The sequence below is a fragment of the Eschrichtius robustus genome, chromosome 8 (genome assembly GCF_028021215.1).
Source record: "Eschrichtius robustus isolate mEscRob2 chromosome 8, mEscRob2.pri, whole genome shotgun sequence".
In the NCBI taxonomy this organism is placed as follows: domain Eukaryota; kingdom Metazoa; phylum Chordata; class Mammalia; order Artiodactyla; family Eschrichtiidae; genus Eschrichtius; species Eschrichtius robustus.
In genome coordinates this window covers 124795311-124820938 of record NC_090831.1, presented here as the reverse complement: position 1 = coordinate 124820938, position 25628 = coordinate 124795311, and the positions used below count along the sequence as shown (strand labels likewise).

Genomic DNA, 25628 nt, shown 5'->3' with positions numbered 1-25628 from the left:
TAGAATAACAGGGGCTCCTTTCCACAATCAAGGAACTTGGTGAGTGTCATGCTGTTTAACACTTATCTTGCTAATTAGTGTGTACAATATAGTAATTTTTTTCTTCTGGGATATTTCCCAGGTAATCTAAACCTTCCCCAAATGTACAGATTGGTGTGGGCCCAGCGGCATTGTCAAAGAGGTCTCTTGGAGATGTATTCTTTGAGTGAACCAGGAGATAGGAGTGAGGTCCTCGCGGGCAGTGGGCAGTGGGCCATTGTCCGGCTACAGGCACAGCTTTGGAGTCACAGTACCTTGTCATTCCTTTTGCCAACTGTCAATTAACTTCTACAGAAATTTAAATAATAAAGACTACTTTATGTGTATTTGTTCACGTCGTTACTGTTTTCAGGCCTCCGTGTCTCCTTGTGTAGATCCTTATTTCCATTTCATGTTTATATAAAGGATGCCTTCAAATTTTTTAAATTTCCAGTTACTCCTTGCTAGTATATAGAAATACAGTGGCATGTTTTTTTTGTTGTTGTTTTTTACTAACTTCATTCTCTGACCTTGCTAAACTCCTTTTTTAGATCTGGGAACTTTTTTGTAGATTCTTTGGTGTTTTTTATGTAGAAAATCGTATAGTCTGCCAATAAAGACAGTTTTGCTTTTTCCTTTTATATCCATAGCCTTCTTTTTTTTTTTTTTTTTTTTTTTTTGGCTGTGTTGGGTCTTCGTTTCTGTGCGAGGGCTTTCTCTAGTTGCGGCAAGCGGGGGCCACTCTTCATCACCGTGTGCAGGCCTCTCACTATCGTGGCCTCTCTTGTTGCGGAGCACGGGCTCCAGACGCGCAGGCTCAGTAGTTGTGGCTCACGGGCCTAGTTGCTCCGCGGCGTGTGGGATCTTCCCAGACCGGGGCTCGAACCCGTGTCCCCTGCATTGGCAGGCAGATTCTCAACCACTGCGCCACCAGGGAAGCCCCGTTTTTTTTTTCTTGCCTTCTTGTGCAAGTGAGGACAGCCGTGTTGAGTACCAGGAGCTTCTCGCTCTTACAGGGAGAACACTTCTTATTTTCCATTAAGTCTGTTAGCAGTAGATTTTTCATGCATACTCTTAATCTGATAGGGGAAGTTCTTTATTATTACTGATATTTGCCTTTTTTTTCTTTCCTTTTTAGCAGAAGACTCAGAAAGTGGTGTTTACATGCGATTCATGAGGTCACACAAGTGTTACGACATCGTTCCAACCAGCTCCAAGCTTGTGGTCTTTGATACCACGTTACAAGTGAGTGTGCCCAGTTTCCCTGAATCTGGGGTATATTATTTGGTGCCTGCTTTGTCGGGTAAGTTAAATCCAGCAATACCCGCAGACAGTATCCAGTCCTTTCTGCACGTCGGGTCCTGTGCTGAGGTTTTGTCTGAGTTGTCAGTCGTCATGGCAGCCTTCTGAGGAATGTGCTGTTTTACGGATAAGGAAGCTCATTATCTAGAGTTTGCTCACATTCTAGCATTTAAGAACTCAGCCCACAGAGCTGGTGAGTGACGGGGTCTGGAATTGGTGCTCGGGTCTGTGTGATGCGTGCTGGCTCCAAGCCTTTCACCGCTAGCTGCACCTCCTCCCTCGGCATGTCCTGAAGGCCTTAGCTATTCAGTAGAACAATGACGTTGCAATAATACTGGTTAAAAAGAAAGCATCACTCAGGTGGGTAATCTCTTAGCGAAAACTCTACTGATCTCTTTCGGCAGAAAATTTGAACCTGATTATTTTGGTATTAAAATTATGCTTATTGTAACTCGTTTTATACCAACATGACTTACAATCAGACGTGAAAAATCCCAAATAATACATTAAGTGCGATGACCAAATTACATCCGGTGTAATAAAATACATGTGCGTTCACAGGTATACGTGTGTGCATTTGGTGTATAGATTTGTACATAAATCTTTACCAAGCAGGATTGTTTTCACCTCGGTTCCCCAAAAGTAGATGCTGAGCCAGGAATTCATGGGCAGTGGGCACTTTATTAGGGCGTCCTGCCAGGGGAGCCCCTGAGGGACTGGGGGAGAAGGAGAAGGGGCAAAGGCCAGGGAGGGCAGCCTCCGCTGACCCCTCAGGGGGACCCCAGCGGGTAAGGTGCCTGTGCGAGTTCACCCCGGCCTCTCTCAGTCTCGTCCAGGGCTGTCCTGGGAGATGTGTGCCCCGGCCCTGCCAGCTCTTCCCAGCGCTCGGGGCCCTCTCCCCAGGCCTCCCCCGCCTGCTCTGCTGGCGCCCCCAGCAGCCCGCCCTGTGGCTCTTCCTTGAGGACGCCTGGGCTCTAGGAGCTACTTTGCCTGCATTCAGTCTCAGCTGCACAGGATTCTCAAGAATGTAGATATGGCTTAGTTCTTAATTATATTTTCCAATTTTTTTTTTTTTTATAAATTGGCCTAATATCCTATGACTTTGCTAAATTCACTTTGGACCAGGTAACCTTCAAGGTCCCTTCTACAACTCTGATTCTTTGACACAAAGAGGACAGAGAGGCATCCAGATGCAGTGTTACCGGAAATACTCTCTACCACTGTAACTACAGACTTCTACAGAAAAGTAACTAGAAATTCTGAATTCCCCAAATAAAGAAGTAGATCAACCCATCTCACCCCCACTCCACCCTCCAAAGTCCTGACTGTAGGTTTTCCACCAACAGAAAAGCACATGACAGCGGGTACGCCCTGCACCTGCTTTCACTCTTGCTCAGCTTTTCCCGTGTTGTAAAATTAACTCTTTTCTGAATTTAGAATTTAGCCAGAGTGAGTAAGACGTGAAAAATGTGATGCTTTATGGATCATTGGAGATCACTAATCCAGTGACTCTCACTTCCCTAATTAACAGAAGCTGCATGTGCCTGTCTCCTGGAAGTCACGAATCCTTGAGGCTCTAAGCTTTAAAGGAGCTGAAATTGGTTACCATGGAAATGGGGGGGTTGGCACTGGTTACAGCAAGTTAAAGATGTGTTTGAAAGGGCTGAGTCGACTGTTGTCTAGACACAGACAGCGGTTGTGGTCATGGACATGTCTCGAGAACGAGGGAAGCAAGCAGGGGAGACACAGCCCGTCCCCGAGACCAGGTGACCGTCCTCTGGGCGGGGTCGTGGCCTAGACGGCTCCCTGTGTGCGCGTGTGATAGGACAGCACGGAGCCACTGAGGAGGGCGGAAAAAACGTTTGTGGAGAATGTGTTTGTTTGGGTTTTTTTTTAAGATTTAATTTTTTATTTATTTTTGGCTGTGTTGGGTCTTCGTTGCTGTGCGCGGGCTTTCTCCAGTTGGCGGCGAGCGGGGGCTACTCTTCGTTGCAGCGCGCGGGCTTCTCATTGCAATGGCTTCTCTTGTTGCAGAGCACGGGCTCTGGGCGCGCGGGCTTCAGTAGTTGTGGCTCGCGGGCTCTAGAGCGCAGGCTCGGTAGTTGTGGCGCACGGGCTTAGTTGCTCCGCGGCACGTGGGATCTTCCCGGACCAGGGCTCGAACCCATGGCCCCCTGTATTGGCAGGTGGATTCTTATCTACTGCACCACCGGGGACGTCCCCTAACGTATTTATTTTTAAGTTAAAAAAAAGCAGGTTGCAGAACAACACTTATATTCTGACCAAGTTACCCTGAGGGCCCAGAGTATCAGAGACACAGCTGGTCTGGGAACCAGAGTCAGCCGTTCACAGGTGAGCTGAAAACGGGGTCGCAGACAACAGAGGTGACTGGGACAGCCCGAGAAGAGAGGGAGAGAAGGGAAGGGCCGCCCGCCCCAGGCGGCCGCGCTCTCAGCCTCCAGCTCGGCCTCTGCGAGGCCCGTGGGCCTCCCGCAGGCGGGGCTGTGACGCACCCCAGGGTCCTGTCGCTGTGTCTCGCGTGGGTGTGAGAGACAGCGCCTTGGTCCTGGTGCCCCGGAAGCCTAGTGTACGTCCTGGAGTCACGTCCCTCCCCCTCGGCCCGCCTGGTTCTCCCTCGGCGTCGGCGGTCGTCTGGAGCCCCGAGTGCAGGGTGACTGAGGGAGGGGGTGATGCCCAACTCCGCCCGGCTCCCTCACCCGGTGCCGCGGGGCGCCCGGCGCTCAGGCTGGACGGGGCAGACGCCGCCCGCTCGGGGTGGGCGCTCGGCTTGCACGGTCACTCGGCATCTCAGCCGAGTTGTTCCTTCCCGACCAGGGCCCCGTAGTAAGCCAGGAACTTATTTCTCAAGAGGAAAATCATTACCTGCAGAAGAAGGCATGGCTTTTTGCTGTTTGTTTGTTTTTTCCGAAAACCCAGTGAATCTCCTGCTGGTGCCTGATGGGAGCCTCATTCGGCGTCCCCAGCTCGGCCTGGGGGGCGGTCCCAGGCCCGGGTGGACGAGGGGCCTGCCCTGCCGCAGAGCTGTGTCTTGCTCTGGGCCCCTCTGAAGACTCCCTCTGACCGTGTCAGAGCAGCGCTCAGACTCGGTGTGTGCCGCTTGCGAAGACCTGCCGCGGGTGGCAGGGGTGCGGGCAGCAGCCTGAGTGGCACGGGGGTCTCTCCGACGCTCCAGGCCGTGGCCTCCCTCACCCTGACCCCTCACTGGCTGGCTGGCCGATGTCACGCTGAGGCGTCTAAAGCATTGCCTCGTCCTGCCCATCAGACCAGTCAGCACGGTGTCACCGATGTCACGGGACCGTGTGACATGAGGCCTGTGGGGTGGTCCGCATCTCTGCAGACCGTGTGCAGCCAGAGAGCCAGGGGTGAGGGTGTGAGAGTGTGCCGTGCCAGGTCAAGGCAGACTGCTTCTCGGGGTCCTTGTACGTTGGTACAGAGAAAAAGCGTGCGCGGCTGACGGCTGCAGGGCCCTGCGATGCGGCATCTGGAGTTACAGGAATCCAGTCACTCTGGGAGACGCGGTCACGGCCAGACGGGCAGCTTCCCCGGGGTGTGACGGTCAGCCTCTCCGTCTGCGCATTTCCCCAGGGACGCTCTGCCGCGCTTGGCTTGCCAGTCTCGTAGCTTCTGGGGCGTCCTCCCTGGTCTTCCTCGGCACGATATCCCGCGCCCCGTGGGTCCCAGAGCCAGTGTAGGGATCCCAGTGACGTACTCAGGACTGAGCGGATAACCACAGTCTCACTCCTAGGGACGCTGTAACTGGTTAGCCATGACCAAACCGTCTGCGAATCAGAACATTCTCACCCCTGGCCACGTGCCTGCCCTGCTCCCTCAGGACCTGCCACCACGCTGGCATCAGTGAGGCCATCATGGTACTGCCCCCTGCAGAGCGCAGCCAGCACGCAGCTTCTCAGGGGGTAGGGGTCCCCGCACGCAGACATTGCTCAAAAACCTGGGGAGGCTGTGACCTCGGGGCCCTTTTGGGGAAGGTAGCTGAGGGCTGGGTGTGCAGGCCGCGTGTGCTGACGTCTCCCTAAGCCTGTGGGTTCACTCTTCCTCTTTAGGCCTCCGAAGTTCTGGCATCTCGGCCTCCTCAAACATGCACTCAGCAATGCCCTGCATTTCAAGGCAGTCAACTCAGAAAGCTTTAGAGCCGTTTCCAGTGGCACGCACTAAACGTTAGATCCACGTTTCTGGTAAATCCACCTGTGTCAATAAACTGTACCGTATCCGGTGTTAAATTCCCTCTCCTTGGTCTAATATTATTAGAAGCTATTCCCACGCTTACTTCCCAGGTTTCTGCAGATGTGAAATAGCGAAGTTTTCTCATGGTTTCCATGTGTGAGTCCCCCTCTCGGGGGCAGGCTGGAGTCTGTCCCCAGTCACAGGTCTCGGGGTGGCACAGGCGGCTGTGGTTGTCTGGAGAATGAGTGACCCCGTGCAAGGCATCTGCCCAGGAGAACTTGCTACTGGGCTTCCAAGCAAAGAAAGGCAATTCGGACACCACACAGCCAGCTGTTTCCACTGCCAAGGGAGGCTCGGAGTCACCCTGGCGTTCAGGAATCTCTGCTTCGTCTGAGTCCAGCCCTGTCGCTGTGCTGGGTTCCAGGGCTGCACTCCTCCCAGATCAGTGCCCCGGCTTTCACGTCAGAGACCGGGGAGACCGTGAGTTCGGGGTGGTGAAGCTCCGAGTCCCGCAGAGTTACATTTTGTGTTTGATTTAGGAAGGGTCAGCCTGGCAGCTACAAGAGGAGGCCTTTTTTGGGCTGCCATAGAGGCTGCCAGGTTCTCGGTGACCGAGAGTCCCCAGTCGGAGCTTGTCCTTCCCCGGTGTGTGAGCCCCATCCTCTGGCAGGACTCTGCCCACACCGGATCCCATGTTCCTTTCGCTGCAGTGACAGCTAGTGCAGCAGCCCCCTGGCCCCTGCTCTCCTCTGGCGGCTGCAGAGTGCGGCGGGGACACCACAGTCACAGGTGATGCTTGTTCCCTCTCGATGCCGCTGCCTGCCCAGGGTCACTGGGGATCTGAGTGCCCGCTGACCCAGAGCTCAGCACTGTGTTCAGGCCCCAAGACATGAGCCCGGTCCCAAACCCTCTGTCCCCAGAACCCTGCCTGGTGCGTGCGCCTCTGTATCAGTCGGGGTCCAGTCAGGACACAGAAGCCATAGCAGCCATCGAACAGAAAACTAACGTAAACCAGTGGTAATTGGACGTAAGTCAACTGGGTAACTGACAGGGTAAATAGTGACCTCTGAGGCAGCGATCTCAGACCTGCATCTGTAGCATCACTAGGAACTTCCGGGAAACACAGACCGTCAGGCCATCTCAGACCCACTAAACCGAAAGTCATGGTGAGGCCCGGTGGTCGTGTCTCACTGAGTCCTTCCAGCGATTCTGGTTCTAGCGCTCTGCGGTTCGAAAACCGCTGCTCTGGGGCCTCGTGGAGGTAAGGAGGAGCCTGTGTCGCCTTCTGAGGGCCTCTGGCTGGGGCTGTGCCTCGGCGGCAGGCGGGGCGGGGGGCAGCGTGAGGGGGCTGCTCAAGCTGGACTCAGCTGCTGCTGCTGCGGGAGGGAAGCCCACAGGTGGGGATGTGCGCTGCGCCGGGTCCTCTCCCCACAGCCCTGTGTCCTACCCTCCAGGCGCTGCGGAACATGACCTCACCTGGACACAGGGGCCGCTAAGAGGTAATTGGTTAAGAAGGTGTCGGTCCTAGCCCACCGTGATCGGCGTCGTTGCACAAAGGGGAGATGTGGACACACAATCATGCATAGGGGGAGAGTACCAGTGACAACGAAGGCAGAAATCGGTGTGACGCTTGTGCAAGCCAAGGGGTGTCAGGGCGTGTCTGCACACCACCGGCGGCCAGGTGAGAAGCCTAGAACAGATTTTTCTGCACAGAAAAGGAGCCAAGCCTGCTGACACCTTGATCTCAGACGTCCAGCCTCCAGGACTGAGACGATAAATCTCTGTTGCCTGTGCCCCTAGTTCATGGTGCTCTGTTGTGGCCGCCCTCGCAGACTGATCAGGTGGTCGGCAGGTGAAGCAGCCCTTCTTCAGCCCAGCCCTCCTGTCCTCGCTGGCCTCCCTCCTGTCAGAGGCCGCAGTAGAGCCCATGGCAGAGTTGAGATGTGGTCCCCAGGGCCCCAGTGTCACGAAGCAGAGTTAGAAGGGAGGGTTTGGGGCTGAGAGACAGTAAGTTAGTAAACGGCGGGGTAGAGAGCACACACCATCCCTTCCGGAGAAGTCTGGCAGCGCAGATCTACTGATAGGTGTGATTTAGTGCCTTCAGATTCTAAATGGTAACTCCTCAGGAGGTATGGGAAGGCTCCAAAGTAAATAGAATTTCACAATGGAATCATCACTTCCAGGCCCGGGGGTGGGGGGGGGGGCGGCGAGGGGAGCACTGAGAATCATATAGGTCTTCCCTCACAATGGCAGTATGCGGGAATGTGTGTTTTTAGCAACATTCTACTAACAACATTTTTAATAAACTTTTTTAGATTGATAGAAAAGTTGTGAAGATAGTACAGATCGTTCCCATATACCCCACACCCAGTTCCCTCCATTTTTGCCATCTTAATGTTAGTATGGTCACATTTGTCACCGTTAACGAACCAGTGTCGATACATAATTATTGCCTGAAGTCCACAGTTTGTTTAGATTTCCCTGTGTCTTTCCTGATGTCATTTTTCTGCTCGAGGATCCCATCCAGGTTACTGTTAACATTTAGTCGTCACGTCCCCTTAGGCTCCCCTTTGCTGTGACGGTTTCTCAGACTTCCTGGCTTTTGGGAACCTTGACAGTTTTGCAGACCTGACCAGGTGTGCTGTAGGGTGCCCCCGAATGGAATTTGTCTGCTGTTTTTTTCTCACGACCAGACTTGGATTATGGGCTTTGGGAGGAAGAGCACGGAGGTAAAGTGCCCTTCACGTCGTATCAGAACTGCGTACTGTCCGCCTGACGTACCACTGTCGACCTTAACCTCAGTCACCTGGCTGCGGTACGTCTGTCAGGTTTCTTTACTGTAAAGTTCCCCTTTTCCATACTGTCCTCTTTCGGAGAAGGTTACTCTGCACCGCCACACGTAAGGAGTGGGGAGTTGAGGGCTGCGCAAGTTAGCTGGAATTCTTCTGCAAGGGACGTGTGTTCCCTCCTTTCACTTATTTATTCAGTCATTTGTGTCGGCATACGTTTATGGAGAGAGAGAGAGAGATTGGGTTACAATCCACTATTACTTTGTTTTATTGTTCAAATCATTCCAGTTGATATGATTTTAATAGTGCCAATGAAAGAGAAAACAGGCAAGTGTCCAAGTAAGTGGCTGTTTGCCAAACACGGGTTTTTAGAAGAACACGTAGAAAATATAGAAAGACAAGCATGTAAGTAAGTTGAAGAAGGGCATGACTAGGAGGGGGCTGCCCAGGGTCCTCTTAGTTGGGGTTAGAATCGAGATCCACAAGCGGGAAGCAGGTGCTCGCCTGCTTTAGAAGCAGGAATAAGGGTTTGCTCTGTTGCTCAAGATTCATGCTGCAGGTGCTGCTAAAGAGGAAGGGAAACTCTTCAGCTCGTTTTGTGCTTTTTCATTATCAAGGAAAATGATCTTCAAAACGGAAAAAGTACAGTAAATGGTGATTAGAAGAAGTTAAAGCCCAGGATAGGTGTGGATTGTAGGAGGGTGCCTGTTTGCTTTCTGATCCCTCGTTTAATCAGGATGTAGATTGCCAGGCTCTTAGTGGCGGTGGAGGAATGGTGGAGAACAGGTCTGAGGCCTGACGCCCGAGGTTCCAGGTGAGAGGAAAAAAAGAGTCCTCAAAAAACGGTGGGAAATGTGGTGTCATCCCCAGGTAAGGTGTTTGAATGAAATATTCATAAAGTAATAAAAGTAGTAATCTCTGGAAACCTATCATGAATTGACCCCAGAAAGTCGGGGAGATGAACCCGATTTCCTTTTAGGACTGTTCGTAGATGTGGTAATACCATGAAAGGCAAATCTGGGTTTCACCTTGGCGGTTGACACAGCCTCGTGCCCTGTCCTGATGGATAAGATGCAGAAGTGTATCTTGGCAGCTCAGTGGATTGCTGGCTTATGGACCTTAGGGGAACGTCAGTGAAATCGCAGCCTGCCTGGAGCGAGGTTCCTAGCTGTACTGGATGCGTCTCGTGGGCCGGGCCACCTGCTACTGCAGCCAGCCCTGCAGGCGTGGTGGGCGGCACCTCCGCTTCCGTAACCGGCTGGGACGAGCAGGTGGGGAAATGCCCCTGCCTCGCACGCTCGGGGAGGACGATCCCGGTGCCATCGAGCCCCTGTCAGGCCCCTGTCCTGCGGCCAGCTCCACCACCCTTCACACACTGACACTGGCTCCCCTGCTAGCCTGTGGCACTCCCGCCCCCGGGACCACGTTCTCAAATAAACCACGTGCGAGCCAGGCTCTGCTTTCTGGGTAAGACACTGCTGGGGCGCCTTAAGATTCTTTCACTCTGAGCTCAGCGGCATCTGGAACAATGACTTGAATACTGACTTTGTTGACCGACCGCATCATCTAATTAACAGATGACTTGAAACCAGGAGAGAGAGCAAATAATAACCAATATCCAGAAAGATTCCTCAATAAGCTGAATTATTCCTAGGCCCAATTAATAAGTAGCTGGCATCCAGAACAGTGGGAATTAGAGCGCGTTCCAGAAGAGAATAAGGCTGGGGGCTCAGAACTGTGGCGGTGTGAGGGTGACCTGACGCGGCCCCGCCCCCATCAGGCTCACAGGAGGGGGGACCTGCTAATGCCAACAGCCAGCAGACCGTAAACCCAGAAGTACAGGCCGTGGTTTTAAGCGTCACGCAGTTTAAAAGTGGTACGAAAAAAGCTTACCTAAAAACAGCAGTCCCTGTTCCTTACACCCTTGTCAAATTCCCCAGAACCAACAGTTCAGCTGTTAAATCTGGCGCTCACTGCCACATTCCCTTGATTCATTAGTTTTAGACGCTTTTTCCTCCCTAATTCGGTAGCTGGGCTCTTTGTTCCTTGTGTGGCTGGCTTCCTTCCTCCCCTCACGCCCAGTGTCACTATCTCAGTACCGGGGTGCTTTCATTCATCTGACTGTGTCACTGAGCCCAGTGGTTTACTGTGGTTGCATTTCCTATTTGTACAGTTCAGTGTTATTCCTGGAGCTTAGAATTCTTCCGTTTTTTATTTTCTTTGAGCAGCTAAGGCTTTTCCCACCGGCTAACTTCTCAGTAGGATTTCCTGTGCAGCCAGACTTGGCCCACACGGTTCCAGCCCCACTTGGAGCCACTCCTGCCGGCTCTGTGTCTTCTTGCTCATCACCTGAGACTTTCACTGGGTCACGGCGGGAATTGCCTCCACCCTCTCCTGATTTTTGAACACATGGCTTTTCTGCTTTCGTGATTTATTCGCTCTGTTTTGGTGGAACACTTTCTCCAGGAGCTTCCGGTCCTAGACCACTCGGGCTGCATAACAAAACCCCGCAGGCTGGCAGGCTTCACAGGAATTTCTCCCGCAGTCCTGGAGGCTGGGAGTCCAAGACCAAGTGCCGGTGGCGTCAGTTCCTGGCGAGGCCTCTCTTCCTGGCTTGCAGACAGCTGCCTGGAGAGCACGAGAGCTCTGGTCTTTCTCATCAGGACACTAATCCCAACCTTGTGGCCTCATCGAACGCTCTCCAGCTGCATCAGGGGGTGCAAACCTCAGGGGGGTCAGGGGGTGCAAACACTGTCCATACGCGTCCCAGGAAAAGATGCGTGAGCGTTAGCTACTTACACGCAATCTGTAGACTACGTGTAGATGCCATGCGGTCGGTCTAGAGTTTCGAAGGCATCGTTCCATCGCTCTTAGCTGCCAGTGTTGCTGAAGAGACGGCTGTTGTGGTTTTTTTCTTCTTTAATCTCCATCTTTTTGTATGTGATTTCCCCCCTCTGCAGCTTTTGGGGTTTTCTCTCTCTCTCTGGTGCTTCCATGCCGTGCGCCTGGTTGTGGTCTCTTCCACTTGTGAGCCAGGCACCCGATGGGCCTTGGGACCTGACACACGTGTCACTCGGTCTGTGTTCATTGTGCTGTTCCTTCCGAGATTCTCTTCCTGCTGTTTCCTTTCTTCTGGAACTTCAGTCGGGAGATCTTGGGCCCCCTGAATTGATCCTTTAATGTTCTTATCCTGTCTCCTTCTCTCATTACTCCTCTGTTCTACTTCTTAGAAGTTTCTTTGTTCTTAACCCATCTAGTGAGATGTATTCAAAACTAGAAGTTGTGCGGCTTCAACGTTCAAGGTTGTGTCGAGTGGCTCGTAATTAAGAGTGAGCACCGACAGTTGGGGGGTGATCACAGGGGAGCTTCTGCCTGCGGGGGGGGGGGGGTCTCACGGAAGAGTGTTGGGCCACCATCTTTTTCATTGGAAGCCCCCAAATGTTCGTCTCTGTGTAGTTTATTTCTGAAGCAGTTTCTCCAGAAAAATAATCCTTTGATGGTGATGGCGGGTGGCTTTGGTCATGACCTGATTTGAAACAATCTTCCTGTTTGTTTTCAGCCCTGCCCCTGCCCCGGCCCCTCCCCACGCGGCTCCTCCTCTTCGTTAGCGTTACCCTTGCCACACCTGCCTCTCGCCCTGGCCTCTCCTCGCTCACCTTCTAGTTTATACTCCCTGTAGTGTGAGAATAACTGTTCAAGAGGAAAAGATGTCAGAGATGTTTCTCTGCCACTTTTAAACCTAAGGAGGCACGAGGGAGACTCCAGGAAGGAGATGAATGAGGTCCTGCGGGAGTAGAGGAGGGATTCAGCTTGCCTGGGCGTGACGTGGGCAGGTGGTGCTGAGGGCTTGTGAACTGGGCTTTAACTGGTGGAGCAGAAGGTGAGTGCCTCTGAAGTGGGAGGAACATCGTGACACAGCCCGAAAAACGGAGGATAAGTTCACGGACTGAGGAGTCTGCTGGGCCGTAGGGCTCGGGCTGGGGCTGCATCGCAGAGGGTCTTGGAGACCAAACCTGAGAAGCTGGGCCCGTCCTTGCTCAGGGGAGACGCCGGCAGGTGTTGTGAAATCCATTTGACGAGCTCTGATGTAAAAACTTAGTAAACTGTAGTGAACAGTTTTAAAGAGCTTTAGCTATGCATCAGCATTAATTTTAAAAGCCCCACAATTAGAATCAGGGTAAAACTGTGTATGGAAAGCAGGGAAGCATTAGAGGAATCAGATTCCCATTTTGGGGGAACACAGATGTGCTACGTGGCATTTAGATTGCCAGAATCTCTTAGCGCAACTAAGGCCGGCTTACCCTTTTTAAAAATCATTTTTATATTAAGACTTTTATTTTCCTCTTTTACTTAGCTGATTATCACATTTTGGTTGTTTGAAAATCCTATTAAGGGCTTCCCTGGTGGTGCAGTGGTTAGGAATCTGCCTGCCAATGCAGGGGACACGGGTTCGAGCCCTGGTCTGGGAAGGTCCCACATGCCGTGGAGCAACTAAGCCCGCGCGCCACAACTACTGAGCCTGAGCTCTAGAGCTCGTAAGCCACAACTACTGAGCCCGCGTGCCACAGCTGCTGAAGCCCGCGCGCCTAGAGCCCGTGCTCCGCAACAAGAGAAGCCACCGCAGTGAGAAGCCCGCGCACCGCAACGGAGAGTAGCCCCCGCTCGCCGCAACTAGAGAAAGCCCGCGCTCGGCAACAAAGACCCAACGCGGCCAAAAGTAAATTAATAAATAAATTTATAAAAAAGAAAATCCTATTAAAATATAAAATTTTTAATTGGTAAATTGAGTTTGAGCAAATTGCGTTACCAGTTGAAAAGAAAGAAATTTTCAGAGGCACTCCAGGCCCCTAGAGTTTTTCCCTTAGAAGTAGACGGCGCCCGTCCTCTTTCCTCCTGTTGATGGTTCGTTGGTGACACCCTGTGCCTTGTGTAATTGAGGAGTTTCCTGAGCGTAGTTTTAAATTGCCCCTCAAACACTCCGTGCATGTGGTGCTAAGAAAGCCAAGTTTAGAAGGTTTCGTGACTGCGGAGAGGCTGCAGTGAAACCACAGCAGCAGGCGGGGCTGCTCATCTGGGGACACTGAGACGTCCCCGCTACGGTACTGTGAGCACGGGCCGTCCACTTTGGGGAGTTCTGTCGGGTCTCTGGAGGGTGGCATTGTGACTCCCTCCATGACGTGTGGACCTGTCAACAGTTCGTGTGGCTGAAATTAAAACAGTAACTCATTCTCTGCTTCTGGTCTGTCAGCAGAGAGTGGAAAATTAAAGCTTTTATTCTTTTTGGCTCTTCATGCCGAACATCTTCACAGCAAGTCTGGTTAGTCCACGCACTTGCGGGAGTTCCCTGGTGGCCTAGTGGTTAGGATTCAGCACTTCCACTGCCGAGCGCCCAGGTTCAGCCCCTGGTCGGGGAACTGAGATCCTGCGAGCCGTGCGGCGTGGCCAAAAAAGGAAAAAAACCAAAAAACCAAAAAAACACGCCCTTGTGAGGAAAGCACTATCTGTTAGCCCCACCTTGTAGCTAAGAATGTCGAGGCTCAGAGAGGGTTAAGGACCTGAGCTGCCGAAAAGTCAGAGTCTGTCCAGTTGGTCCTGCAGCTTCGCCCACTGACACCACTAGGAGGCTTTTTTCCTTCACTCCAAGTTATTTCCTTAGCATCTGGTTGTTTTATTAATACCTTCTCGTGCAGAAGTGAAGGCACTTTTCACCTTGAACTCTTCACGTCCCCTTTGCTGCTGGACGGCTGCTTCCCTGGGTGTTTCCCTCACGTGGCATCAGCAGTGTATCCTCAGGATGACCTGAGGTCAGCACACATCACCACCCCACCCTCTGCATCCCTGGCCTGTCTGTCTTCGGTACCCGAGAGAGTCACTGCTGTGCGGGCATTTCCTTGTGTTTTGTGCGCAGAGGCCTTGAAACCCCTTTAGTAACTAACTTGGAGCACTTAGGGGCTGTTTAAGAGCTTGCAGGTAGCAGGTTAGTCAGAGAAGTTATTGTGGGGAAGCAGGATTTTCTCTGTTTCTGAAAGAACAGTTATTATATTGAGTGTTAAAGTTAGGCCCTGCTTCTGTTGGTGTTGCCATCTGTCTGATTGCTGCTCCTTTGAAAGTTAATGTCTTTTCTTCCCTCTGGCTGGTTTTCTCTTTGCCTTTGATTTTTAGCATCTTACCTATGATGTGCTGGGTGTGGTTTTCTTTGTATTTTTCCTGCCTGGGTTTTATTTGATGCTTTTGATAGATTCAAATATTCTATTGAAATTCGCCTATTTGAAGATGCTTTGGAAAATGCCTTTGGAAAAATTCCAGAATTTCGTAGCTCAGTTCATATCTTTCTTTTCTCTCAAGGATTGTAGTTCCCTGAATCCTGCCTTCGTGCTGTCTGCCAGTGCTTTCTAATGGGGGTTTGTATGTTTTGTCCAACTCGTGCAGTTGTTTTCAGCTATTTCATCGTGGCCAAACCAGAACTTTCCGGAGTGGCTTTTCAACAGCTGTGGTCACTTAGGGTTACGTGAATGATCCTGATGAATGATTTTAATACTGGTTTTCTCTGCTAAATCTGTTATTTTGGAGGAAACAGTAAGCAGTTTGTGGTTTTAAAAGTGCCCCCACTCCCTGCCTACTCCAGCCAGTTAGAAAAACAAGCTAAGCAGATATTTAATGTGTTTCAAAATCCGTTTATCCATGACTTTCCCCCATATTCTTTTATAATATTTTCTAGGCCCACAGTCAAGGATTCCCAGAGCCTCATCAAGGTAGAAATAGACCATTCACACTGGCACACCGTCCCTGGATGCCATTTAGGTACACAAACAGTGTGAATATTTTTGTGATTCTTGATACAAGCTGTGGTTCAGAAACCATTTTGCCAATTTGTGGATGCCATTTAGTTACCGTCTGGCTCCCGTGTCCTTGGGTTGGCTCTGCTCACCTCCTCTTCCTAGTTTCCCTGCCAGTTTGTTCAACAGATTGATGGAATCCCTGCCGTACTCAGGACAGTGCTGGACTTGGCTAAGGCAAGTGTGGAAAATGACTAATGAGAGTCCCCCTCACCCACCAGCCGTCCTTCTGCCCTTGTGCAGGTGAACCAGGCCACCTACATTACGTCATTCTAAATAGAGGCAAAATGAGTCACAGTAAAGGCAGAAACGGGTGCTGAGTTATTACTTCTACTCTGATTTTGAAGCTCTCGTTTCCTGAAATCCTCTCTTTTCACTATTAAGTTAACAAGGGGTTTCGGAGTATAGTGGGTGAGAAAATAACCTTTTTCTTAGTTAAAAAGATAACTATACCACAGAATAAAAAAAAATTTTAAGAGATACACTTCCACTGCCTCAACTCCATAATATAAAAGTTTAATTTTTTTGCTTGTTTCTCTTTGATCTTTTCTGTGTAAATACATGTTTTATATAATTATAATGCATAATTTTATAGTCTGCACTTTCACTGCCATAAACCTTTTTTTTTTTTACTTCAACATAGTCTTCACAGTTATACTATTTGATGCTTTTTTCTCACTGGTATACCAATATTTAACAAGTTTTGTTGGAGGCAGATCTTTCTCCAGTTTTCAGTGTTAGAAATAATGCCACATAATTGAACATCTCTGATTCAGGAATGCTACTCCTAAAATTTTTGTACGAGTGACTAATTCAACAGAGAAAAAGCTAGTACACAAACAGTGTGAATATTTTTGTGATTCTTGATACAAGCTGTGGCTCAAAAACTATTCTAACAATTCATGGAGCCACCAGTGGTTTTACAACTGCACTTGTGTCGGGTGGGTGCTATAACGAAAAAATACTGGCTTATTTAGCAGCTATAAATGGTACTTTAAATTTGCTTTAATTTTCATTTCTTTGATTATCAGTAAAATTGAACCATTTTCCATATGTTATTTGCTGTCTGTATTTAGAGGTCATTTTCAGCACTGAGCTTTTGGCTTTTAATAAATCATCACCTCTGCTGCCTGTCACGGTGTCCCAGAGGGTGTTTGTCCCGAGGGCTCAGGGAGATACTGTATGTGAACTACTCTGAACAGGGCCCAGCCCATAATAGGCACACGGTGAATGTTTGTCTCAAGAAGATATAAAAGTAGGAGTACATTACATCTTTCATTCCTTCTCTTTCTCAACCGCAGGGAAATGAAGGGGGAATGCTTGTTTTGTTATTCAGCATATGAAAAACAAATTTTCATTTCAAGTTCTTTGATATAACTTCGGTATTTCTGAATGAACTAATAACCACATATAGGAAAGGTCAAACTCGGAAGTTTGGGGAATTCCCTGGCGGTCCAGCGGTTAGGACTCGGCGCTTTCACTGCCAAGGGCCTGGGTTCAGTCCCTGGTTGGGGAAGTAAGATCCCGCAAGCCGTGTGGCGTGGCCCAAAAAAACAAACCTTTGAAGTTTAGTTCTTCTGTGTGGTTTTAATTACATAAAGTCTCTCTGATTGCACTGTTTCAGTTTGAAAAAATAATCTCCAATCCCTATATACCTTTCAATATAATACAAAAGCATATTGCTAATGTTAATAAATTCAGTTATTTTTAACTGGTGAGGTTTAGTTGAGTGTTTTAGTGGAAGGTATTTTTCTCCCTGCATATATATAGACTTTAAAAATGTGTGTTGTCTCTCTCATTGGTCTTAGGTTAAAAAGGCCTTCTTTGCCCTAGTAGCCAACGGTGTCCGAGCAGCGCCTCTGTGGGAGAGTAAAAGACAAAGTTTTGTTGGTAAGCGGCACGGGCCGGGGATCTGAAAGCCTGAATTAGTTCAAGAAGTGCTGGTTTGGAGTGCAGCCTAGGAGACATGTTACCAACCAAAGGACAGTCTTGCTTTTACATCCTGTGCGGTGGGACTGCTGGTAAATTCAAAACATTTATGTACCTGTGTGGAGTTTCTCTGGATTCAGCGCCGTTTTGGCTCTGAAGCCTCCTCGGTGCCTTTGCCGGTCCCCTGGTCCCAAGGCTGAGGCCCGACCTCTCCCTGTCGGCCCCTCCGCTCGCGTTCCTGCCACGGGCCATCCCCGCTCCCTGCCCGGTGAGCACTTTTCTGACACAGCAGATGAAACGATGGAAACGTGATTGGTACCTTTGATAAAGCGCTGTTACGCTATTTAAAATACCACGTAACTCACAGTATCTAAGCTCCATAATTTCTCATCTTATGAATCACAGTGGACAACGGGTGTCGTCCCTCTTAGGAGGCATCGCATCATTTTGAAATGACACTCCGTGTCCGCCGCCCCTCGGGCTGCAGCTGCCTCAGGGGGGAGGTTCACGCCTTCATCTCTGTAGTCCTGGTGTCCGGCACACAGTGGGCCCTTCATAAGTTGTGCCTGTGAAAGCCACTGTTTTTAGAAGGATTCTCAGAAAACAATCCAAGTGCTACCAAAAGTGTCATGTTTCTAGAGCTTATGGGATACTTTATCTTATTTTAAAGTATCCTAAATTATTTACATGTAGCCACAAGTCTTTTGTGATGTTTACTAACATTCAGAAAGTTTTGTCTTGGTGAATTGCCAACTACTGTGATTAATTCCATTAATTACTATCAGGTTTAATTTCAGCTGAATTTGTGTATCTCAGTGTGGTGTAGATAATTAACAGATTAATAGTTTTAAATAATAAGCTGTGCTGGTAGTCTTTAAAGTGTAATCTAGAAGGCTGTCTAGTAAATAAATATTCCAGGTTTGCTTATCATCTGAAATTTTTCTTTAATGTTTTCATAGTTTTATATTTAATATATAATTCTTTCTTCCAGGAATGCTAACAATTACAGATTTCATTAATATACTTCATAGATACTATAAATCACCCATGGTAAGTGCCAGAAATCCTTATGTCAAGTAAGTGGAGCTATATATTTCTCTGTATGTATTTAGAACTGTGTGTGTGTGTTTGTGTTTTAAGATTTTGTGTTTTTCTTTTTTGGTACCAGCTTGGTGGTGCTGGTGGTTGATTTTTCCAAATATATATAATGTGCAGGAAACCTCAGTGTAAATCAGTCTGATATTTGAAGCTTGAAGAAGGTAGTCTCAGGAAGCACAAAAGGCAATAGCCTCTTTATTCAGCTTTCAGAAGTCCTCAGATTAGTGGAATTCTATGTGCTTATTTATTGCCTAGATAGTCTATAAATTTCACTAAATTTATGCTCTTTACCGGCATTCTGGGCATGCTGTGGTGTTGAGATCTGCCTGGACCCATGAACGAAGGAGGCCCCTCGCACCCTTCCGGACCAGGGGTGGCTGTCCCCAGTGAAGCCCACAGTGGAGATGAGAACAACACAGGCCTGACTTCCGGGCCTGCTGATGGGCATGCGGCTTTATGCAGTTACCCCTGAAATTTTATAAAAGAAATATATGGACTCTGTGCTTTTAAAGAAGTAAACATTTAAATTGGAGAAATTCAGTTTTGACATTTTTCTGCCACTTAAGAAAAGACTGCTACTGGCTAATTTTAGTGGCAGAACTCCCTGGTTCCTGGCCCAACTGTTTTATAAGAGCATAGTTTGAAAACTACATATGGCCTTTATCTAACACTATGATTTTTGTGATTCTACCAGCTTGTTTGGTTTTTGGTTTTGGTTTTTGTTGTTGTTTTTGAGTTGTTTTGGTTTGGTTTTGGGTTTTTTTTGTCAAGGTTGGGGAAGGACAGAATTGTATACTTTGTTTTCTTTAACTAGTACTATTTTGGGTATCTAATAGGTAAAAGGCAATCCAATGAATACTGTTTTTACATGTAATGGTCAGTATTGCCCAATAATTAAATTCCTACATAAGATGGAAAAATAAGCTTCTGCTTAAGACATACTCTTAGAAGGAAGTTTTACCAAAGACTTCATAAGTATTCCATATTTATTTCACATGACATATCTGATTTCTTAAATACTGCCAAATGCAGCTGAATATTGGTTTTCCTTATAATGGTCAATATCTCTGCTTTTGGACTGGCAAAATCACAAATATGATTATTAAGTGGCTACATTTTAATAAAATGCAGCTAAACCCCGTATAATAGATCTCAGTAGTAGTTAATTAAATCATAATTTCTAAAGAGCAGTTATATCTAAATATATAGTCCAAAGTTTTTCTTAATACTTGAGGATACATTTTTTTCCTCCATATTACACCTCATTTTCTAATTATAAACAGAAAAGTGCAATTGTGAAAGCTATGGCTTATTTCATTTTTAAGAATTCATCACTACTGTATAAAAAACACAATTGATTTTTATATAGTAACCTTTCATCTTGTAAGATTCAATTATTCTAGTAGTCTTTTTGTACATTTGTTAGGATTTTTCTATGTACATAAGGATGTTATCTGTTATCTGATACAGTCAGTTGTACCCAACCCATTTATTGAAAAGACTTTCTTTTTGTCACAGAATTGTTTTACTGCCTTAAATGTGGGTCTGTTGCTGGGCTCTGTTCTGTTGTTCTACCTGTCTGTCTCTATGCCAATACAATAGTCTCTTGATAACTATTTAAAAAAAAAAAAATGCCTGCTGATGTTATTGGGAGTGAGTCCGTAGATCAGTTTGGGAAGGAGTTGGCATCTTAACAATACTGAGTTTTGCAATCTGTGGACACGATATTTCCTTTTCTTGCTTTATTTCATTGACTAAGACCTCCAGTAGAGCGTTGACATCAAGAAAGCGGACCTGCTTCCCTTGTGTCCCATCTTAGAGGGAAAGCATTCAGTATTTCACTGTTACTTATGGTGTTAGCTGTAGTTTTTTCATAGATGCCCTTTATCATGTTGAGGATGTTTGTTCTTTTCCAGGTTGGCCAAGAGTGTTTCTCGTGAATGCATGTTGAATTGTGTCAAATGCTTTGTCTGTAGCTATTGAGATTATCATATTCTTTTTCTCCATTCTCTTAGATACTGTTTTTCAAGTATTTTTCTGTCCCCTCCCCCACTTTCTAGGATTCTAGTTACTCAGCTGAGACTCTTTTGTTTTGTAGGGGTTTTCCCAGTATTGTTTCCCCTCGGTGCTTCATTTCAGATATATTTTATTTCTGTGTCTTCATTTCCACTGTTATTTTCTCCACAATACCTTAACTACTATTTTTTTTCCTTTCAGATAGTGTATTTTCTGTCCTAGAAGTTCCATTTGGTTCTTCTTTATATTTTCCATTCCTTTCCTTACTATGTTCATGTTTTCCTTTAAATCCTTGAACATATTATATCAGTTGTTATATATCTGAGAGATGTGTATATATATATATATATATATATATATATATATATATCACAGATGCTCTTTCCTTCACCTCTATTCTGGGTCTGATTCTAAAGACTGGTTTTTCTCCTGTTATGGGTTACATTTTCCTGCTTCTTGGAAATGTAATAACTTCTAGTGGATGCTGGACATTGTTAATGTTATGTGGTTGAATATCTGTATTGTCTTCCTTTAAAGAGTTGGAGTTTGTTTGGGCAGGCAGTTAAATTACTTGCAGGTCCTTTTTTAAAAACAGTTTTTATTGAGATGATACAGTTCATATATCCTGTATTTCACCCATTTAGTGTATACAGTTCAATGGCTTTTAGTATATTCAGAGTTGTGCAGCCATCACTACAGTCAATTTCGGAACATTCTCATTACCTGAAAAAGAAACTTCACACCTTTAGCTGTGACACGCCACCAGTCCACCATCACCGCCAGCCCTAGGCAACCACTAATCTACTTTGTCTCTGTAGATTTGCCTATACTGGACAACTCATGTAAATGGAATCACACAATATGTGGTCCTCCGTGACCGGCTTCTTTCACGTAACATAGTGTTTTCAAGGTTCCTCCATGTTGTAGCATATATCAGTACTTCACTTCTTTTTATTGCCAAATAATATTCCACTGTATGGCCATACCACATTTTACTTATTGATCAGTTGATGGACATTGAATGGTTTCCACTATTTGGCTATTGTGAATGATGCTGCTATGAACAGTCATGTACAGGAGCTTATGTGGATATATGTTTTCATTTCTCTTGGGTGTAGACCTTGAGTAGAATTTCTGGGTCACATTGTAATCTGTGCGTAACTATTTGAGGAACTGCCGGACTTCTCCACAGCGGCTGCATCATTTTACATTCCCACCAGCAGTGTGTCAGGGTGCCAATTTCTCCACGTCCTCGCTGACCCTTGTTACTGTCTCTCTTTTTGATGATAGCCATTCTAGTGGATGTGAATTGGTACCTCACTGTTATTTTGATTTGCACGTCCCTGATGGCTAATGCTGTTGAGTATCTTTTCACGTGCTTACTTCGAGGCTTGTTCTTAAGCTTTGTCAGTCTGTTAAGCGTTACTCTGGCTGGTTCACTTCTACTAGTACTTCTGGGATCTCCATGGATTTCCCTGGTTGTTCAGCAAGGACCTTTCACTCTGCCTGGTGAGAAGGCAAATGCCTTCTCGCCCCGTGCATGCCCGGCTTAGTGTTCAGTCGGGGCCTCAAGGCAGTCTCTGCGCAGCCTTCTTTTCTCTTTCTGCACAGCTCCACCTTGTCTGGTAGTCTGTCCTTCAGTTTGCATCCGGCCCAGTCGGCCCAGACTTCGGTTTCTACCTCCTCAGCTCACTGAGACCTGCTCCACTGGGGTCAGCTGCCTGCGTCACACTCCGCAAAGTGCCTCTCAAGAGGGACGTGGCGGTCACGGGGCTCAGCTTGCTTCCCTTCTCTCGGGGACGACGGCCCTGCCTCGCGTGTTGTCTAATGTCTGAAAACAGTTCCACGTACTTTTTCCCATCTTCTAGTTGTTTTCAGCAGGAGACTCCGTGTGGTCCCATCTACTCCATCATGGCTGATAGAGCTCTGTTAATATTTTAACCACACCGTTTTCACTGTTTTGTTGTTGTTGTTGTCTGGTTGCTGAATGGGTTTCAGTGTCATTTTTAACTTAACCACAGTCTATTGAGAGTTAGTATCGGAATTATATGGAAAATACAGTTCCATTTAATCTACCCCTATCGTTTTTGTTTTAAACAAAATGAAGGGTAAAAGGGAAAAAATTAGTTTTTTACATTTACCCACATAGGTACCATTTCCTGTTCTTCTCTGTGGATCTACAGAGTCACCGTCTGTTGTCATTTCATCTGGAGAACTCCCACCAGCATTTGTGTGGTCCACATTGGTGATGAATTATCGCAGTTTCTGTTTGTCTGACAATGTCATTATTTCATCTTGATTTGTTTTTTTCATCTTGATTTCTGAAGGACAGTTTTGCTGTTTTATAGAGATTGAGTTAACTGTTTTTTGGGTTTTGGTTTTTTTTTCTTTAACACTTTAAGGATGTAATGTCATTGTCTTCTGGCCTCACAGAGCTTCTGATAAGAAGTCGGTAGAAATCCCTATCCTCGTTTCCTCTATGTAAGGCACCATTTCTTTCTGGCTCAAGGCTTTCTCTTTAACCTTGGACTTCGGCTGTTAACTGTGATATGTCTTTGTATTTGTCCTGTTCTGGGTATATTGAGTTTCCTTGATCTTCTAAGTTGCTTTTCTACCTAATTTGGGAAGTTTTGGGCTGCTGTTTCTTCATTTTTTTTTTTTTTATATCCATCTTTCTCTCCTCTCCTGGGACTTCGATTCCTTGTATATTAGACCCCTTGATACTATCCCATAGTCTCAGTCTTTAGTGTCATTGATCTCAAGATTGGATAATTTCTGTTGCTCTATCTTAAACTCACTAATTCTTCCTTGGGTGATCTCCAATCTTATTTTCAAACCTTATTTCTACTGAATACTTCTTTTCAGTGAGATTGGGAGCTTAAACATGAAAGATTTTGTAGCTTCTTTGTAAAAATTTCTAGGCTGATTTTCCACAAAATGGAAATGGAACTTTTAAATTATAATTTTGTGTATATTATGGAAAGAACTCTTTATGACGAGACCCAAGGCTGCTACCTTTCCTATCAGCCACTGTATTTACATAGATGTAGGTACTGTATACCTCTTTTTTTTTTTTAATTATTAAATTCTGTGCTTGCAGTGGTTGCTTCTTCCCTGCCACCTACAGAGAGCCTGCCGTGGTGGCACTTCTTGTTTCTCCTCCCCTGCTGACCTGCCCACTCAGTTCTCTCTTTCCTTCCTCCTGACCCCTCCGCTCGTCTCCCTGTGGCTTATTTCCTTCAGAGATCTGAGTCCACTTCCTCCACGTGCACGTTCTCCTTCAGGTCCTTGGTCCTTGCCAGTTGAAATTCAGGTCTTTCAGAATCCTCCTGGAGAGCCGCCTCAGTGATGGAGAGCCCTGTGCCATCTCCTTGGAGCAGAATTAGTCACTGTTTCAGCGCCCCCATTAACTACCCCCACAGCACTTTTCATACTGTATTCTGATTAGTTGTAGGGCAGTGTTTCTCAACGGGGAGTGATTTTGCCTCCCAGGGGACGTTTGACAACATCTAGAGACATTTTTTTATCCTAGCTGGGGGAGGGGTGGGGCGCTTCTGCTGGGGTCTGGTGGGCAGAGGCCGGGCATGCTGCTCAGTGTCCTACAGCGCACAGGACGGCCCGACAACAGAAGCGTCCAGCCTCACGTGCCCGTAGCGCCGAGGTCGAGAAAGGCTGCCGTAGGGGCGTCTGAGGTTCTTTCTTGTTAGGTAGTTCTTTGAGGTAGAGACTGTATCTTACTCAGGTTTGTACCTTACACACACACAGACACACACACAGACACGCACACGCGCGCACACACACACACACACACACACACACACACACCCCTTCCCAGCTTGCCAGCGCCAAACACCCCCCGTTCACAAGAGACCCCCGTGTTAGCTGAGTCACGGCCATGCTGGTGACCGTAGCTAAAGCTCCGAGGGGGCTGTGCAGGCAGAGCACGGGCATCGCCTCAGGACCGCATAAGTGAGACGCAGACCAGGGTGGTTCTACTTGCAACTGTGTGAAAACCGGGGCCTCATCTTCCTCAATTAGGCTTTTTCTCTGTCGTGGATGTTGTTCAGTCACCTGGCATCAAAATGGGGGGGGGGGGCGGGTTCTTACTTAGTCATTCGTCTCTATTTCCCCTATTTTATTATTCTCTAAACCTTTTGGTTCTTCCTTTCAGTTGCCCCTACATTCCCACAGTCACCATTCGAGACCTAACTGACCTGACACTCGGTTTTGCATCTGGCTCTGGTGCTGTCACGTCGTCCCACTGCTTAAACCCATCCGTGCTGGCCTGGCTTTCTCTCCCAGACACAGAGCCCACCTCGGGTCGTTAGTCCCCAGACTCCTCGCTCCTGCCCCCCAGCACCGTCTCCTTTCTGTGTTTCGGGAACGTGAGGAAGTCCTTTTCCTCTCCAGGCCCTTACGAGTTTATCTTCTTTTATGTAAAGTCCACTCATCATGCAGAGCCTGGCTGAAATCTGCCTCCTGCAGTTTTCCGTGCCTGACTCTGACCTCTGCTCATCCCTACTCTCCCTGCACCCCTGCACTAAATAAGCCTTTTAGAGTATGCTCTGATATGTACGCCTTCTTCTTGGTGGTTTCTTGCCACTTGTTGGTGGCATTTCAGTTATAGGACTGTCTTAGTGTTGCCAAGTGAATTTTAAGCTTCAGGAAGAGGCCAGGTTTTCCTACTGCAGGGCCCCCAGGAGTCCCAGTGCAACACTGCAGGAGGCAGAGTGGCTTTCTTAAGCTGAGCCGAAGCGGAGGCTGCAGCAGGTGGGGAGGCCCTCCGCCTCAGGCTCACAGAGCACGTCGTCCGCACAGGAGCTGAACGTGGAGGGCCTCCTCTCCAGCTGTTTAGGAAGGGAAGCAGATTCAGAGACCTTAAGTACTTTGACCCAAAGCAGCAGCCAAGATGCAGTGATGTGAGTGGTGACGACTCTGGGTGACTAAGTGCTGTACCCACTGCCCAGCCTCCAGGCTCTCCAGACTCTCCAGACTCAACGCCCTCTCTGCCTTTGTGACGACGCCCATGCGGTCCAGGCATAACCTGATCCAGCAACTTAATTAGCACATGATTTAACCAACTGCCCTTTTAAAATTAGAGATGCTAAAAATCTTATGTATCCTCAGAAAGAAGGAACGTGTGTATATGTGTGTGTGTGTGTGTGTGTGTGTGTGTGGTGTGTGTGTGTGTGTGTGTCGGTGTATGTTTTAAAATTCAAGAGTATCGGAAATTTTCAAATTAAATTAATGAAAATATTGTGTTGGTTTATGTTTTAAATTTATAAAACATTTGTCTTCAAAGAAAGGTAGAGCACATTTTGTCTCTCATTTATATTTCTAATATTTCTGAATTATCTTGATTGTTTCCATCTGCTGAATTATGGGACTCAGCAGTAGTTATGAAATAGTAATTTCTTTTTATTCCCTTATGTTGTGT

The 25628-nt window shown here is 47.6% G+C and overlaps 1 protein-coding gene across 3 annotated transcripts in view; it reads left to right on the top strand.

Annotated features, from left to right (window-relative positions):
- PRKAG2 (protein kinase AMP-activated non-catalytic subunit gamma 2) overlaps positions 1–25628 on the top strand; it is a 282406-nt gene that overhangs the window by 237863 nt on the left and 18915 nt on the right. For 2 of the 3 annotated variants that reach the window (XM_068549718.1, XM_068549717.1), the window contains exons 6-8: positions 1157–1263; positions 16957–17038; positions 18069–18127. In XM_068549718.1, coding sequence (XP_068405819.1) covers positions 1157–1263; positions 16957–17038; positions 18069–18127 — 248 coding nt within the window. The remainder of the gene's footprint in view (positions 1–1156; positions 1264–16956; positions 17039–18068; positions 18128–25628) is intronic. The other variant, XM_068549719.1, reaches the window with a different exon arrangement.